The 16,860-nt window shown below is 38.1% G+C and overlaps 1 protein-coding gene across 2 annotated transcripts in view; it reads right to left on the bottom strand.

Annotated features, from left to right (window-relative positions):
- Positions 1-405: 405 nt before the first annotated feature.
- Positions 406-16,860, bottom strand: part of LOC136749514 (transmembrane protein 87A) — a 17,579-nt gene continuing 1,124 nt past the window's right edge. The window contains exons 2-21 of one of the 2 annotated variants that reach the window (XM_066703901.1): positions 16,820-16,860; positions 16,025-16,116; positions 14,354-14,473; positions 14,130-14,195; positions 12,489-12,545; positions 12,182-12,283; positions 11,688-11,829; positions 11,218-11,279; positions 10,567-10,750; positions 10,060-10,159; positions 8,037-8,130; positions 6,922-6,990; positions 5,546-5,654; positions 4,792-4,850; positions 3,860-3,963; positions 3,201-3,271; positions 2,962-3,023; positions 1,702-1,754; positions 1,508-1,538; positions 406-990 (exon numbers count right to left, since the gene is read on the bottom strand). The exon at positions 16,820-16,860 is cut by the window's right edge and continues 32 nt beyond it. In XM_066703901.1, coding sequence (XP_066559998.1) covers positions 949-990; positions 1,508-1,538; positions 1,702-1,754; positions 2,962-3,023; positions 3,201-3,271; positions 3,860-3,963; positions 4,792-4,850; positions 5,546-5,654; positions 6,922-6,990; positions 8,037-8,130; positions 10,060-10,159; positions 10,567-10,750; positions 11,218-11,279; positions 11,688-11,829; positions 12,182-12,283; positions 12,489-12,545; positions 14,130-14,195; positions 14,354-14,473; positions 16,025-16,116; positions 16,820-16,860 — 1,660 coding nt within the window. In that variant the 3' untranslated portion in view covers positions 406-948. Of the gene's footprint in view, positions 991-1,507; positions 1,539-1,701; positions 1,755-2,961; positions 3,024-3,200; positions 3,272-3,859; positions 3,964-4,791; positions 4,851-5,545; positions 5,655-6,921; positions 6,991-7,537; positions 7,610-8,036; positions 8,131-10,059; positions 10,160-10,566; positions 10,751-11,217; positions 11,280-11,687; positions 11,830-12,181; positions 12,284-12,488; positions 12,546-14,129; positions 14,196-14,353; positions 14,474-16,024; positions 16,117-16,819 lie in introns of both variants that reach the window. The other variant, XM_066703900.1, reaches the window with a different exon arrangement.

Genomic DNA, 16,860 nt, shown 5'->3' with positions numbered 1-16,860 from the left:
ATGACTTTCACATAGACCAAATACACTAAGATTCTGGTGTTCTGTTCTTCTCCACCCCGCTTCCCACTTGTACCCAATTCTTCACTTGCAAGGCCACAATTCCTTTGCCTGCTGTTCATGTGATTGTTTTGCACAGTCCAAGGGAGACCACTGAAGCAGTTTCTAAGGATTTTAGATTTCCCCCGTAACACACCAGCTAAGTAAGGCTTGAACCCCCATAAGAGACTATCTCCCCCAACCCCCATATGGAAAAATGTGTGTGCACGCGTGTGCATGTGCGAGTATGAGATTTGGCTCCATCAGAAAGGGGTTACGTTTCTGAATTAGATTAAATTAAGAAAAGTAGTGTGTCAAATCCCTGTCGGGGGTCCGGTGAGCATTGGAAGAAGTTTGAGATGTAACAGCTTTTGGAGACATGTTTATTTATTTATTTAGAAAATAAGATGGGGACACTTTGTGTACACTGCATGTTCATTCATAAAATAGACACATAAAATAATATTTAAACATGATAGGAAGAATGCCTAATAAAAAAGTGTGTACATAATACAGATTTTATATTTTTCCCAAAATTGCCTTTTAAAGCGGTCTGTTAGATAAATACTGAGAAAAGTACCATTGAATATAAAAAGAAAAAACATACAACAAAAAAAAAGTTGGAGATGTGTGGCATTTATTTGTTCTCTGAACTCCACATCTGTAAACAGTAAAAGGCATTTGTAGTATATATGTCTGGAAGTCAATCAATACTTAAGGAAAATATAAATACAAATAAGCAGTAAAAAGAAAATAAAAGCATCTTATTTAGTTTTTTCTCCTTTCTTTTGTAGTTTTCTTCATACTGAATTTACAGATATTGCTCACAAAAGTATAATTGTTAGGAGTAAACCAGACCAACAAAAAATAACAATTGTACATAGAAATATCTACAATAAATACAGCAGGCATTTATTCCATCTTGGACATCTCAAATTTGGTCGTCATGTTTTCCTACAAAACAAATACAAATAGTAAAGTTGAGGTTCTTAATTTCAGCTTTTAACTGCAATTTAGTTATATAAAGCAGAAATACATGCTTCCTAACTTCCTAACTAAAAAAGAAATGTAAATAAATGAAGTACTAATCAAACATAATTATGTTACGCAGGAAGTGATTGAATTAGTTTAATGTTTAATGCTAATTCTCAGCATGTAATAATGCATCCCATTTGTCAGAAAAACACTCAAACTGGTGCAGTGTGAAGTGTCCAGGGAATTGAGGAATGGCTCTTTCCTTTTATGTATGTTTTGCTATTAAACTGGGACATATTTAGAATATTAAGTTTGAAATTTGGGTCCATCTTTTGCAGAACAGCTGAGCAACAGCAGAGAATCTGTCAAAAACGGGCCAACAAACATCATCCTAATTTATTTTCTGATGAACAAGTCAACATCAGTATACCAGTGGTGTCCCCTTGTGAACACACAGGCTGTCAGAAGAGCAGGAAGGACAAAAACACAACCTTACCTCATCTGAGTCCAATAACGGTGGTAGTGCACTATAAGACAGAAGAAATGGTTTCATGAGAGTACTGACCAATCACAGCACTCCCTCCTTTAGTTTGTGCAAGGCAGTAAAATCGAATGAGTTCGCTCACGTATGATGTCTTGTTTGTACCGTTTTGTAATTGTTACAATCTGTTCATGACTGTATTTACTTACACATCTGCCATTGAAGAAGGAATGTTCTCCTCCACCCACTTCAAGTCTTCATCCTGTCAGAAGCAAAATACAGGGGACATTCATACTTCACTATGGAATTCACTTTTGTAGAGGGAAGAGGCTGTGTTCAGACTTGCATGTCAGATTCAGGCTTCTTTTCCATGAATAATGATCAGCATTTGCAGTGCGTGTTGCTTTGAGACTGTACTAAATTCCTTCCCTTGCTCAAGGAAACGGTTAAAATCATTAGGGTTCACAACAAGCTTGTGCAAACTTCACACATCACACCCAGTCTAAACAGCGAGTTTAAACTCCCTAAGGTGTTTACTATAGATTGTCTACATGGCTAAACAGCATCTTGTACTCATGCCTCTTGTCCCTTTTCCTCCAAATGTAGATCAAGAGAGACTGATAGCTCCTTCTATGTTCTATTTCCTCCAGAAAATCACTTTTTAAAAATCTGGAACTTCTTTTTAACTGGATCTTTGTTATATATGCTTCTATACAGCAATGTGTATGTATAAATATTTTAATAAATTACAGCAATAAGTGGAATCTACAGGAAATGCAACTCTAAATATTCAGACTTTTTGGTCAGTTTTGAATTGGGGACAATAGACAACCGTTTGTTAAAATATAAAACGGAGTTGGTTGAAGAATATGCACCAGAACCCATGTGAGTGCTGGAATGTTTTTCCACATGTACAGTATGTGAGGTACAGTGCTTTGATCACGTTAGGTAAAAGCATCAGCCACATGATTACATAATAGTAATTGCATCTTCTCAAAACCAGGAGGGGGTAAATATACAGAATGATTGCTAAAAGCTTTCTTTCTGATAAAAGAGAGATAATTGTGCACAGCAATCTGGAAGTGCTGTACTGCACTGTTCACTACACTTCTGCAAAGGCTAATGTTAGCAAGTCGTCTGTGAGAAGTGAATATCATTTAGTAAGGGAATAAAATGGCCTAAGACGAATAACACATTTTCATGTGTGCTGTGCTGATTTTCTCTTCCTCACCACACCCATATGTGCAATATTAAAGAAAAGGGATTGGTAGGGATGTACACAAACACTGCATATTTAAAAGTTGTGGTGTTCTTGGTTAACAAGAACCCAGACAGCTGCACAATCAATGGCTGCTGCTATCATGCAACAACTCCCGGTTCAGGCATGGCCCAGCTGCGTATTCCTACTCCTGTACACTCTTGTTTTAATATCCTCAGAGCATTTAAATGTATTTGACTGCCTCTCTCACCACTTTGTTTGGCTTGGCTGTGCCGTTGGTCTCTGATTTCATCCCTCTCATTTTCACTCCCTCTGCAAGACAGCATTAGAAAATAATCACACAAAAAAAAATCTGAACAAACCTTAAAACTATTGGCAAGGATAATCTTCAAAAGTAGTAGTATGCATTGAATTTGACATATACACAAACATTTCTCTTCTTAGGGAGAGTACTATTCCCCACGAATGGGGAGGAAGTTGATTTCTTACCGAATGCCTCGTTCATCAGCTGTTCTTTCTCTTCGTCGCTCATCTCATCAATAAGAGGACTGAAGGCATATCTGAAAGATACAGAAATGTGAATAAGCCCTGCACTCATTTCAAAGTGCTGGTCCTCTCTAATGTCGTGTTTGAGTTCCATTAACTTGAACACTTTTGCTTCAAGTGCAATCTCTGCAGATATAATGTTACATTTGTAAAGTTAAAAACTGAAAAAAAAAAATATATATATATATATATATATATATATATATTTGAACTACACTTTTACTGTCCAAAAGTTGTTGCTTTTTGAAATCCATAACTCTGTTTAACGGAGTGGGAAAAATAATGAAATTAAATAAACCAAATTGATTACGCCTCCACTCTTAATTTGAGAAGACGGGGAGTGTATTTTGCCCTGCAGCAAAAAACTCTGAAAAGCACACAGTGGATGATTTATAATATGGTCATGTGTGTTTTTTGGGATTATACCAGAAGGCAAGAAGGCAAGAATATTTTTTCTTTTCAATTTCAGTTGAAAAAATAAAAATCAAATAAGTAGACCAGTGGTTCTTCAGCTCCTGAATCCTTGAATGGGTTAAACTGCTTATTTTGCTTTGCATTGTTTTTCCCTGACTGGATCCCCTCCTCAGGAGTCACCCACCCACCTCTGGTTGTTGGCGGAGGGTCTCCAGAGAAACATGATGACAAGCAGAACGATCGAGAACAGGAACCTCCAGAAGGCATCATCAATCCACAACTCCCTCCAGTCCTAGCCAGGGAAACAGGGGAGCGACACTGAGGTTTACAGAGGAAGAACTCCCAAAACACCTGCATGAGCCCATTTATATTTATATCATGGGCAGAGTCATTATATTTTCTGTGGAGTCAATATTGGATCAATCTTTTTTCCAGAGATTTCAGAGCTAGTCCCTGAATACCCCTTCATTTGCTAGCTGTTATTTTCCAGCTCATTTCTTCATTTCTTCTCTGAAATTGTTCCTGAAACTAATGTTTGGCTTCACATTGTTTTTTTTCATTTTGCAAGTTTTTTTGTTTGTGTGGATCTTTTCAAGGTTCCTACAGAAATGTTACAATTGTTTGGACATCAACTCTTGCTGAAGCTGAAGAGGAACTAGATACTGAACTCGTGAGCAGAAGTAGTGCAGTATGTAGGAAGCTTACAAAGTTGAATGTTTCTAAACCAGCATCACTAAAAAACAGATGCACGGACGTCACAGATGCAGATTTGCAATTGATAAAGGAATTTCATTTTAAATTTACTATATTTACACTAAGTGGTTAATACTTGATGTGGTGTACCTAGTAATCCAAAACATCAAGATACCTGTGGAAGGATTTGGAAGAGACCAGATGTGTTGTGATGTCTGCTGCTGTTGTTTCTCTCATTTGTTGTTAATGCTTCACCGATTACAAATAAGTTACTTTGTGGAAAGGGTCTACAGCATTCTGGGGTCCATGTACAGAATTTTATTTGTATATGTCAAAGATCAACAATGCCTGACTAGATGTATTCTACCATGAAGTCAAACTGAGAGGTAAAGGTAAAGCACTTGGCAAAAAAGGAGACATTACTCACTGACTGACACTGGGTAATCCTGAAGGTCTTTGTTGTCCATATAATGAAAATGACAGAGGCTGTGAAAGAGAGAAGAGTTCTTAGGAATTCAAGTGTATAACGGCAAATTCATCAAAATGAATAATGTATTTATCTCAGTGTATCAAAGTAATGTGTGATAATGGATAGTCTCTGTGCTTAGATTCATCATTGTCTGATAGGAGCGGTGTCTGGATTGTTTTGATCACAATCTCAAATAAAGGGAGAATGAACTGTGAAGAGGTTCGTGATGATACAATGAGTGGGAAACACAGATTGCTAGTTTTACAACTCGGCAAGGTCTGAATTTGTTATACAGGATTTGGTATAATATACACTCAGATACAGATACTATCTACTGTATGCACTTAAGAAAGAAAAGCATTCTTCATACATATAATCAATTATTAGTTTAGCAGAATGTTTTTGGAATAATTCAACATTTTCCCTAATAAGACTTCTGGCTTTTTGTGATTTTTCTAGGCAGATAAATAACATTTGCTTTCAAGTGCCTATGAGAGGGTACTTCTATCTTTGAGACTGTTAAGAGGTTCATAAGATGTTTGCCTAGAAAAATCTCAAAATTGAAGTAGATCTGGGATCATTCAAGAACTCCTCCAATTCAGATTTCTCAGAGTCAATATTAAATTTGTACAAGTTGGGTGAGCACAGCCATGGGGGGGGGGCAACTTACAAACACACATACAACAAGAACTGTAGCGGAGAACTGTCTTACCAATGACTGCAAATATCAGGGTATTGGTAAAGTGCCGATAGAGTGAGAGTTTGACCAAGTTCCTTCGCAGTCGCAAGAGCTTCATGGTCTGTGCCAGGCTGATGAATATGTGTCTGCTTGTCAAGGAAACTTTGGAGGACATTGATTAAGGCATCTTTTAGTGGCCTTCAAACTGCAAAACCAGATTAAATACTTTTAGGATGGGGGAAGCATTTCTCTGACAGTACTGAGGAATAAGTTACTTACCGTGAAAATAGTTGAAATAATTCTTATTTAAGAATTATTCTCATTTTGCAGTTTTTCCCCAAGTAAAATATGAATTTGCTTTGCATTCATTTGCCCTAGTTCTTGCTTCTAGCACCTCTTAATGCTTTATGACAATTTCAATAAGCTTTAATGCGTCTTATTGTGCTTTTCGCAGGGTTTATCTTGAGTAAAGGAATTTTTTTTTTTTTTTTTAATAACAAGACCATGTATCTGGATATAATTACAGTGAAAGGATCTTAGACACCGTCCACATTTTTATAGTGTATGACTCCCCTTAAGTTCAAAATACAGAAATAGCAATTCCCTTGGCAGGAATTGACAGACCTCAAAAACTGAAAGTGTGTGCGTAACATTTAGGCTTTTAAATTAGATTTCACAGACTTGACGCTGACAATTATATGCTGTTACTGGTAAACAATCTATTTCGTGAAAGTGCAAATGATCATAGTTGTGTTTCCATTATACAATAGGGAGCAATCTTGGAGGCCTTCTATCAGAATTGCATGAGCTAGCAGGCAATAAGCTTCTTGCTTTGTTGTTCTTACAAAGACATTTATCCAAGGCTAGCTTAATTAAGTTTCTCAATCTCCTTCTTTAGCTAGTGCACAAAAGAACAGCTGAATACTTCCTCAAGGGGTTAGAGAAGAAAGTAGATTCTGATTCTGATTTTACCAATAAAGCAAACTATATAGTATATATGGAATAAAAATCTCTCCTATTATTTAATGTAATATATGCTTAGACTCAAAATTACAAGCACTTAAATATGCAGTAACTGATGCTGATATAGACACAGATCCCTGTAGCTTATAAAACATCAGTTGACCACTAGAGAATTATAGTGCAATGAGAGTCTTAGTTCCAACACTGAGACAAAAAGCCTTCCGATCTGTAAGGCACATTGCAGTATTGGCCTTTTCTGATTATCTACCTGGCAGTACACACAGGAGGGAAAGGGGTTATAGAAGGTGGGAATTTGGACAGATCTTACAAACCAACAGGAGTAGCATGAACATCAGCAGCAGCAAGGCAAGGCAGGGCAGGGTAGGACAGGGCAGAAGAGCGAGTTAGGGAGAGAGAGACAAAGTGAGAGATGCAAGACAGGATATCCACCAGCAGAGGGCAGAGTCGAGCACAGCCAAGGGAATGGCAGCCAACAGCACCAGATCATCCTGAGCCTGAAGAGACAAGACAGACCCGGAGAGAGAGGGAGGGAGAGAGACAGGGAGGGAGAGAGACAGGGAGAAAGTGTGTGACAGAGCTAACTGCTACAGTGGAGTGTGCACATTATTGAACAGGTTGCTTTAGGATTGGAAATTGACACACACGCATACACGACAGACACATACATCAAAAATCATCAATGCTAAACCTTTAAAGAAACCGATGTGTTTTACTATGTTTCTTTTCTCTTCCTTTTCTTTGTTTTTATTAATACAATGCACGTTTGAAGCATTAAAGCCATCAAATCAATCAGTTTGAGGAAACTAGCTATTTCAGATTGGGCCTCTGAATAAATACTTTAAGAAAGCCAGGCATTTGAAGAAGATGTGTGACTTTCAGATGTTGTTGTTGTTATTTTACTGTTGTTGCTGACCTGAAAAGCTGCATATATCCCTACCTACATGGTAGTCTAGGTTTGCTGTGCTGTGGCTTTAAAAAGCAGGTAATATTACAGATCTCCTAAACGGGCCACAACATCTAGTTTGTTATTAAAAAGGATATCCACCACACAATACAGGAGTCAATAACAGCCAGAGCAATGTCACAAAGAAACTTGCTTGTTCCACCTTGCCCCTGCAGAAAAGACAGTTTATCAGGAGGGGTGGAGGGCACAGAGGGTGATCAAGACCACACACAGTTATTAAGACTTGAGGATCACCTTTACCATTGTAAAGTGACATGGTCATGGATCACTTTTACTGTGGTTTTCTTCACTCATGTGATCTTACTCCAAATGTGCTTTCATGTGCTTGTTTGTTTGTGTCAATACACCAGATAATAATCAGTGCCATGACAGAGAGTTGACTGCTACTACTTAAGAGAGTATATAATGGATAGGAAAGCAATTGTAAAAGCAAACTAAATCGCCCTATACATGTACCATGGTCAGTTTTCATAAGAATCTATTAGGCTTTCTCACTTGACCACAGCAGCAAGCAATCAAAGGGTTTCCAGACATCCATGCCCATCTGTGTGGTAGCTCTAAATGGGAGCTGCTTACCGAGTTGACCCGAAGGATGCCCTCCACAATGGAGAAGATCAGGTACAGCAGCCCGACTCCCACCACCCTGTGCAGCAGAGCCCCCAGACGTGGTCTGTCAGGGGAAAAGACTGTAAGCTACAATTCTGTCATAGAAAATAAGATGAAAATCCTCTTGGATTAATAGTTTCCCAGGCCATGGAGCAAAGGCTATCGCACACTGTGGATTTTTGAGAAATGCCTGTTTTGTTGCTATACAAATGTATAATATATAAAATTTAAATAATCTGGGAATGTACACTATACAGAGTCAACATTCAAATCTAACTATTTAACCCTGACAAAACACCCCCCCCTACTAATAATAATTAATCAATTCTAAAAAATATACAGTGCTGTGCAAAAGTTTCAGGCAGGTGTGAAAAATGCTGTCAAGTAAGAATGCTTTCAAAAATAGACATGTTAATAGATTATGTTTATCAATTAACTAAATGCAAAGTGAATGAACAGAAGAAAAATCTACATCAAATCCATATTCAAAACAGCATCAGTTCTTCTAGGTACACTTGCACACAGCTTTTGAAAGAACTCGGCAGGTAGGTTGGCCCAGACATCTTGGAGAACTAGCAAGCAACAGCAACAAGACACAAGGTAGTTATACTGCATCAGCAAGGTCTCTCCCAGGCAGAAATTGCAAGGCAGACAGGGGTTTCCAGATGTGCTGTCAAAGCTCTTTTTTAAGAAGCACAAAGAAACGGGCAACGTTGAGGACCATAGACGCAGTGGTCGGCCAAGGAAACTTACTGCAGCAGATGAAAGACACATCATGCTTACTTCCATTCGCAATCAGAAGATGTCCAGCAGTGCCATCAGCTCAGAATTGGCAGAAAACAGTGGGACCCTGGTACACCCATCTACTGTCGGTCAGAAGTGGCCTTCATGGAAGACTTGCGATGAAAAAGCCATACCTCCGACGTGGAAACAAGGCCAAGTGACTCAACTATGCATGAAAACACAGGAACCGGGGTGCAGAAAAATGGCAGCAGGTGCTCTGGACTGATGAGTCAAAATTTGAAATATCTGGCTGTAGCAGAAGGCAGTTTGTTCGCCAAAGGGCTGGAGAGCGGTACACGAATGAGTGTCTGCAGGCAACAGTGAAGCATGGTGGAGGTTCCTTGCAAGTTTGGGGCTGCATTTCTGCAATTGGAGTTGGGGATTTGGTCAGAATTAATGGTCTCCTCAATGTTGAGAAGTACAGGCAGATACTTATCCATCATGCAATACCATCAGGGAGGCATCTGATTGGGCCCAAATGTATTCTGCAGCATGACGACGACCCCAAACATACAGCGACAGTCATTAAGAACTATCTTCAGTGTAAAGAACAAGGAGTCCTGGAAGTAATGGTATAACCCCCAGAGCCCTGATCTCAACATCAGAGTCTGTGTGGGATTACATGGAAGGAAGCAACTAAAGCTGCCTAAATCCACAGAAGAACTGTGGTTAGTTATCCAAGATGTTTGGGCCAACCTACCTGCGGAGTTCCTTCAAAAACTGTGTGCAAGTTTACCGAGAAGAATTGATGCTGTTTTGAAGGCAAAGGGTGGTCACACCAAATATTGATTTTGATGTAGATTTTTCTTCTGTTCACTCACTTTGCATTTTGTTAATTGATAAATATAATCTATTAAGAATTCTTTCAAAAATAGACGTTACTTTACAGCATTTTGTCACACCTGCCTAAAACTTTTGCACAGTACTGTATGTAAAGTTTCTATCTCTCTCTCTCTCTCACACACATATATATATATATACACACAGACACACACACACATCACTCAGAACTGTCAGAATTAGAATGGAAATAACTGCAGCAATCTTATGCAAAGTGTAACATGTAATGCATTCTTAAAACAGCACTATTTTCTATTTTCCCCAGTGGTACCTTACAGTACCTTCCCTGTCCTTCAAAACCTCATTCTTTATCCAGCAGTATTAATCCTATGGCTTAGGCCTTGATATCAGACACAATGAATATACTCACTTGACGATTCCATATCCCAGACTGGCGATGATCACTAGCACTCGAGCCAGGGTCCTCTTCACAGCTGACAGGACTTCGGCAAACACCACGGCCCCTTGCACTACAGAGCGACGCAGACAGAAGTGCAGCTAAATATATTGTACCTTAAATGTAAGAAGCAGGACTGAACAGTCTATCCCACATTAAACTGCTGGTTTTAAGACTGGGGTTACGCTCTGGTCCTCAGGTTTGTCACAGTATTTTCAGGTTTTCAATACATTTGAACTCTTAACTAACTCATGGAGCTCGATTGAGGGCCTAATTAGACCAATCTTAATGAGATTGCACAGGTCTTTAGGTGCCAATGACAGAGAACTAAAAAATTTGCTGGATTGTGGCCCTCCTGGATTGAAATGGTGCTTCTCTTTTGAAGGGTTTCAGGATGATCTTAGAAGCATCCCATCAAGTTTGGGATTTTTTAAATGGAACCAATAAGTTTAGTCAGGAACATCCTCCGCAGTGTCTTACCTGAGAGGCCATCATAGCGGATGCTCTGAAACTCAGCGTAGTAGACCGCTTTCTCCAGCATCCCCAGGAAGATGACCCCTCCGATCCAGAACTGAATCCTCAGCAGATCCCTCCAATAACAAGCAGACAGGCCCAGCCACAGGACTCCAAACACCACGTAGATAATGCACATGACCATGTAGAACTGGGCAAAGACAAAGATAGGAACATACATCTCTGGTTACTTTAACCCCATTTTTTCCTAACTCGCATTTGTTGCCATATCCATTGACTTGCAACAACTGCTTAATTGTGCTTTCACGGAAACCTCTTTGTACCTTGGTAACATTCTCACAATATATTTTTTAAACACCCATTTACTAGGGTAGACTTTCTTAAGAGAAGGCCACTTCAAGTGTCCACAGGGTCAGAGATCTATGATATTTTTGACAAACTGGAAAGAAAAATCAGTATTACCAAGAGTAGACCCCATTGTCCATTCTTAGTCAAATATGACATTATGCACTTTCCTTCTATGCTCATTTTCAAGGACTGAAGTTAGGTTTTGTTTTTTAACTTTTTTTTTTTTTTTTTTTATTTAAAGCAAAAAAATAGTGCATTTTTTATGTAAGGATTTCATGTAGCAGGACTGGTTGATAACATTTTACTTACAATCATGAGAGGCCATTCAGATGCAGAGATGTACTGATATGGGCCAGTCATCCTGAGTTCCACTGCAGAAACACAAGAATAGCATACACAAAGTTATGGTTTTGCTCTCCACCTCAAAGAAACCGATAATTCAAAAATTAAACGCATCACAGTGTAGGTAGTTGGTTTCAAATTCATTAAAAAACGTACAGCTTTTTGTTCTAGACTGCAATCTCACATTTGCATGGAAGATTTAGTCTTGTTTAGTTGCTATGCTTTGATATCATTTTCATTGTTGTTTTTGTGTCATACAGTAGCAGAATTCAAAGGACAATTGGAAAACTGGGAATTTATGTATTCATTATTATCATTTAAATGAGCTCCAGAACAATCAAACAAACACGATCACTTCTTAATACTAATAAGGAATATTTTTCCATGACTCATTATGTTCACATATAATACTATTCAGGTGACAATGGGGTCCTCACACTGTATCATCCACTTCTTGCTCCCCTCTGTGCTGGTTTTCTGTTCGTACAAGACTGGTCTGTCAGAGCTGGGTGTCTCCTCTATCTGAATGATGAACATATAGGGCCCATCTTCCCATGTCTTGGCCACTGCATAGAGAGGCTGGGGATTGGAGCAGGCTGAGGGTTAGACCAAAGGTTGCATCTTGGGATGCATCTCTTACACTTTCAGACTCAAGTGAAATAGGTGACGAGATGAAGGACAAATGTACATTGACCCACCCCGAAAAAATCTTTGTAGGCCTTGATGTAGAGCAGCAATTAATGGCAGCTTTGTTAGCCAGAAGCTTCTTCTTGAGTCTACCCAGTGGAAAGTCAACATTAAGGCTTTTGGGTTTGCAAGGGCTTTGTATGTCTTTATTGTAAGAAAGCAAACAGATAAATTCTAAAAAACAAAGTTTCAAGTCAAATACGCTCACAACTTGGGTCAGAATGCTGAAGACCAAAACACCCACCATTTCTGTCAGCCCCTCCTTGGCTTTCGTCTGACCTTTAACCTCCCCTTTCACTTGCTTCACTTCTTTGCTCGAGGGTTTCTCTGTCACTCCAGGTTCACTCTGTGAGACGTACGGGGAAATGCAATATAAAAGATCAAGTATGATGTGCATTATTAAAAGTTTATATTTTGAAGACTCTACATCTTTTCTTAAGCTAAATTGGTTTATCCAACCTTCCTTTTCTCTCCTTGCTTAAAACCCACTTGGCGTTAGCGATGTTCAATCTCCTAAAAAATACTTATTTTAAGATCAATGTAAAACTCACCTTTGCCTTTATACTTTCTGCACTTCGCTTCTCCTTTCCGTGGCTATCTGTAGGGTTCTGAAATAGATTGCAGATGATAAATACATTCCAAAAGAGAGATTAAAGCAATCTGAAGCTAGCATGCATTCCTGTTTCAATGTGTAGGTAAAATCACTGTTATAATGACAGAAAAATGTAAATCATCTTTGGTTACATGGCTTCAGTAACTGACAGTAGATTCTGCAATGTAGTAATCACACATTTGTAAACATATCAAATTGTATGCGTACTTACACTACTGTTCAAAAGTTTTGGGTCACTCCGAAATGTCCTTGTTTTCCATGAAAACATACATGAAATGAGTTTGAATAGGAAATATAGCAAAATGAATAGGAAATAGTCATTGACAAGGTTAGAAATAATTATTTTTAATTGAAATAATTTTGTCCTTCAAACTTTGCTTTCGTCAAAGAATCCTCCATTTGCAGCAATTACAGCCTTGCAGACCTTTGGCATTCTAGGTAATCTGAAGAGATTTCACCCCATGCTTCCTGAAGTATCTCACAAATGTTCTTCTTATTGATCCGAACACCTAAAACTTACATTCGTCTGTCCATAACACTTTTTTCCAATCTTCCTCTGTCCAGTGTCTGTGTTCTTTTGCCCATCTTTTTATTAGTCAGTCTGAGACATGGCTTTTTCTATGCAACTCTAGAAAGCCAGCATCCCGGAGTCGCCTCGCGTTGACGTTGAGACTGGTGTTTTGGAGGTACTATTTAATGAAGCTGCCAGTTCAGGACCTGTGAGGCCTCTAATGTATTTGTCCTTTTGCTCAGATGTGCACCGGGGCCTCCCACTCCTCTTTCTGTTCTGGTTAGAGCCAGTTTGCGCTGTTCTGTGAAGGCAGTAGTACACAGTGTTGTACGAGATCTTCAATTTCTTGGCAATTTCTCACATGGAATAGCCTTCATTTCTCAGAACAAGAACAGACTGACAAGTTTCAGAAGAAAGTTATTTGTTTCTGGCCATTGAGCCTGTAATCAAACCCACAATTGCTGATGCTCCAGATACTCAACTAGTCTAAAGAAGGACAGTTTTATTACTTCTTTAAATCAGCGCAACAGTTTTCAGTTGTGCTAACAATCGCAAAATGGTTTTCTAATGATCAATTAGCCTTTTCAAATGATAAACTTGGATTAGCAAACACAACGTGCCATTGGAACGCAGGTCTGATGGTTGCCGATAATGGGCCTCTGTACGCCTATGTAGATATTCCATTACAAATCAGCCGTTTCCAGCTACAACAGTCATTTACAACATTAACAATGTCTACACTGTATTTCTGATCAATTTGATGTTATTTTAATGGACAAAAAATGTGCTTTTCTTCCGAAAACAAGGACATTTCTAACTGACCCCAAACGTTTTAACAGTAGTGTACATACCTACACTTGTACATAGAGTAACATTCTGCATGTATGTATGGTTACAATTTTCCATAGTCAGCAAAACCTTCTTGGGAAATATTGAATCAAGTTAGGACACTACATCATTTGTTTTTCATTATTTACAGTGTGGTTAATGCTACAGTTTCCCTTTCAGATCTTGGGATTTAAAAACATTGAGATGTGAACTAGGTCTTTCCCTCAGGTTTTCTCTTACCGAAGCAGGACTGCTTTGCTTGGGCTCTATGATCTTCTGTGGCACATCAAAAGCCTTCACAGCCAGCTATAGCGACAACCAAGACAGGGAATTATAAGGTAGGAATCCTTCATATGGGACTTATAGCAACAACCTTAGAAAACTGAGCATCTTTTCAATTTTTTTTTTTTTTTTTTTTTTTTAAGAAAAACGTGACATTTGAGAGAGCAACCACTTTATCCTACCTCATGACCGTTTACATGCTGTTGACACTCTATAGGATTGTAAGCATGGTAGATGAAAGACCCAGTTCCTCCTTCTCTTACTACCATTTGAGAGTTGAAGTAGTTACGCAGCTGAGAGTACTAGAAGGCAATGGGGAAAAACAACAAGGTGAGCTGGTGACAAGAATTGAAAGCATGTCAGAGATGGTCAAATACCAGACTTAGGGTGTGTGCTAAGATCTTCAGAGAGACACAATGCCTCCTAAAAATAATTGCTAATTTCAGTATTTGGGGCAAATTATGTGTAGTGTGGACTCGCTGACAAAAAGTACAATCAAACTGAAATCATGAATATTAATTGGATTAGATTAATTAGATTGAGAGCCACAGATTGGCTGAAAAATGGAAAAGGTTAAAAAGCAAAATAACATCAATGAATGTGCAAAACAGAGTAAACTATACCAGTTAAACTTGCTTGCATAATGTTGTACACATGAGCCAATAAACTAATAACGTTCTATTAAATTAAGACTATATTTAGAAATGTGCAATATTCTGTTTAAACTCCATCTTCATCTCTCCAGTTTAATGAAGCCTTCTTACATGCCCAGACACATTTAGTCACATTTTTGTTGTACCATTGAGTTTAGCTATGCATCTAATCTTTTCCTTCCACTGCAGAGTTTTGGCACCACCTAGCTTTTGTTGTATGAATTGCAGATACTTTAATTCAGCTGCAGAGTTTAGTTGATTGCATGAAACGTGCACAAATGTATGCAATGTCTGGTATTTTATAACACTTGGTCTGAGTTATCATATCCTGATCTGAATTATCATATGCTCAATCACCAATTATATGTAATTGCTTAAGGCAAAGACAGAAAAGGAGAAGCCTATTTGTGTATTTTGTGCCCCAAGAACCAGCAGGAACAGCTGCAGTGCAGGCCTGGCAGAGCATCACCAGGGAAGAAACCCAGCATCTGTGATGTCTATGGGTTCCAGACTTCAGGCAGTCATTGACTGCAAAGGATTTGCAACCAAGTATTGAAACTCACAATTTAATTCATGATTATGTTAGTTTGTCCAAATACTTCTGAGCCCTTAAAAGTGGGGGGACCACCTATAAAAATGGGTGTAATTCCTACACCGTTCACCCAATTTGGATGTAACTACCCTCTAATTAAAGATGAAAGTCTACACTTAAAGCACATCTTTTCCTTTCAAATCCATTGTGGTGGTGTACAGAGCCACAATGATGAAAATTGTGTCACTGTCCAAACATTTATGGACCTCACTGTATCTATATTTTAAGAAAAACAGGCCACAATTATGTCGTCATATTTTAGCCCTTACCACACTTATTTCCCAAATGATGCATGGTTATCAAGATCTATAATTTATAATTAATCTATAATAAATACATTTGAAAAGAGTACATTGTGTTACTCATGTGTTAACATTTTTCATGTTTTATATCAGCTTACTATTTGATGGGAACATTTTCTTCAGATAACAAATTTTATTCAAGTCAATCACAAGTTCTCAAAACTTTTTTGTGGCAGAAATAAAAGATGGGAAGAAAACAGTATGGCACTTTTTGATCCTGTTTCTTAGTTGATATACCTTCAATGCACTGTTTGACAATTTCCACAAATGATAGCTTTCAAAGTTTCAGACAAAGACTGAACTTACATCAAGATCGAACACCTCATCGCGGCAATGTGAATTTCTCAGGTACCACGAAATAGTTAAGTTTACAGGAGGGATACAGTTTTCAGTCATCCCTGGAAGAAGACAAGTAATTGAAGAGCATTATCATCATATTACTGAAAAAGCATACCACAGTTTAAATTCTGAATGTCATATCTCTATTAACTGATGATTTGGAGGTTTAAAAAAAAAAAAGTCACAAAAACTGTAACATTCAAAAGAAATTAGAAAATTGGTCAATGGTAGACTTTGATGATGGATACAGATGAAAGTAGAAATGGTCTTATTGTTACATTTAGGATGTACTGTTTTCAGTAATTGAATTACTTTCAGTACTAAAGTTATGTTATGTGATTACATTGGGGTTACATTTTAATCCATGCGAGTGTAAGAGTTATAGTACCCAGTAAATTTAAACATCCGTTAAGGATAAGATTGAGTTTATACGGAAATTGTACTGTTTGCTATGGTTGGGGTTCAGGCTGTTGTAGTATTATTGATGTAGAACAAAAGTGTATAGTATCTCTGTTTGGCACAGCTCAGAATAAAGATTTCAAATATCATTTAGATATAATTGTTAAAGCTGTATTAACTGGTGATTTTGGGGGGAAAAAACTAAAAGTTATCAATACCAAACTAAAGGAAGATTAGAAATTGATGGTAGAAATAACCCTACAGTTTAAAGTCAAATTGTAATCTGTATATGAACAGAATGGGATAGGTAAATATATAAACAGGCCATACATGAACTGTTACAAAAGTCAGACAGATACTTACATTGCAGATGTATTATGGAGTTGTTAAACATTGTTTTGGTG

Source organism: Amia ocellicauda, chromosome 5 (assembly GCF_036373705.1).
Source record: "Amia ocellicauda isolate fAmiCal2 chromosome 5, fAmiCal2.hap1, whole genome shotgun sequence".
Taxonomy (NCBI): domain Eukaryota; kingdom Metazoa; phylum Chordata; class Actinopteri; order Amiiformes; family Amiidae; genus Amia; species Amia ocellicauda.
Note: the sequence above shows the minus strand (reverse complement) of the source record. Positions and strands in the feature narration are given on the sequence as shown.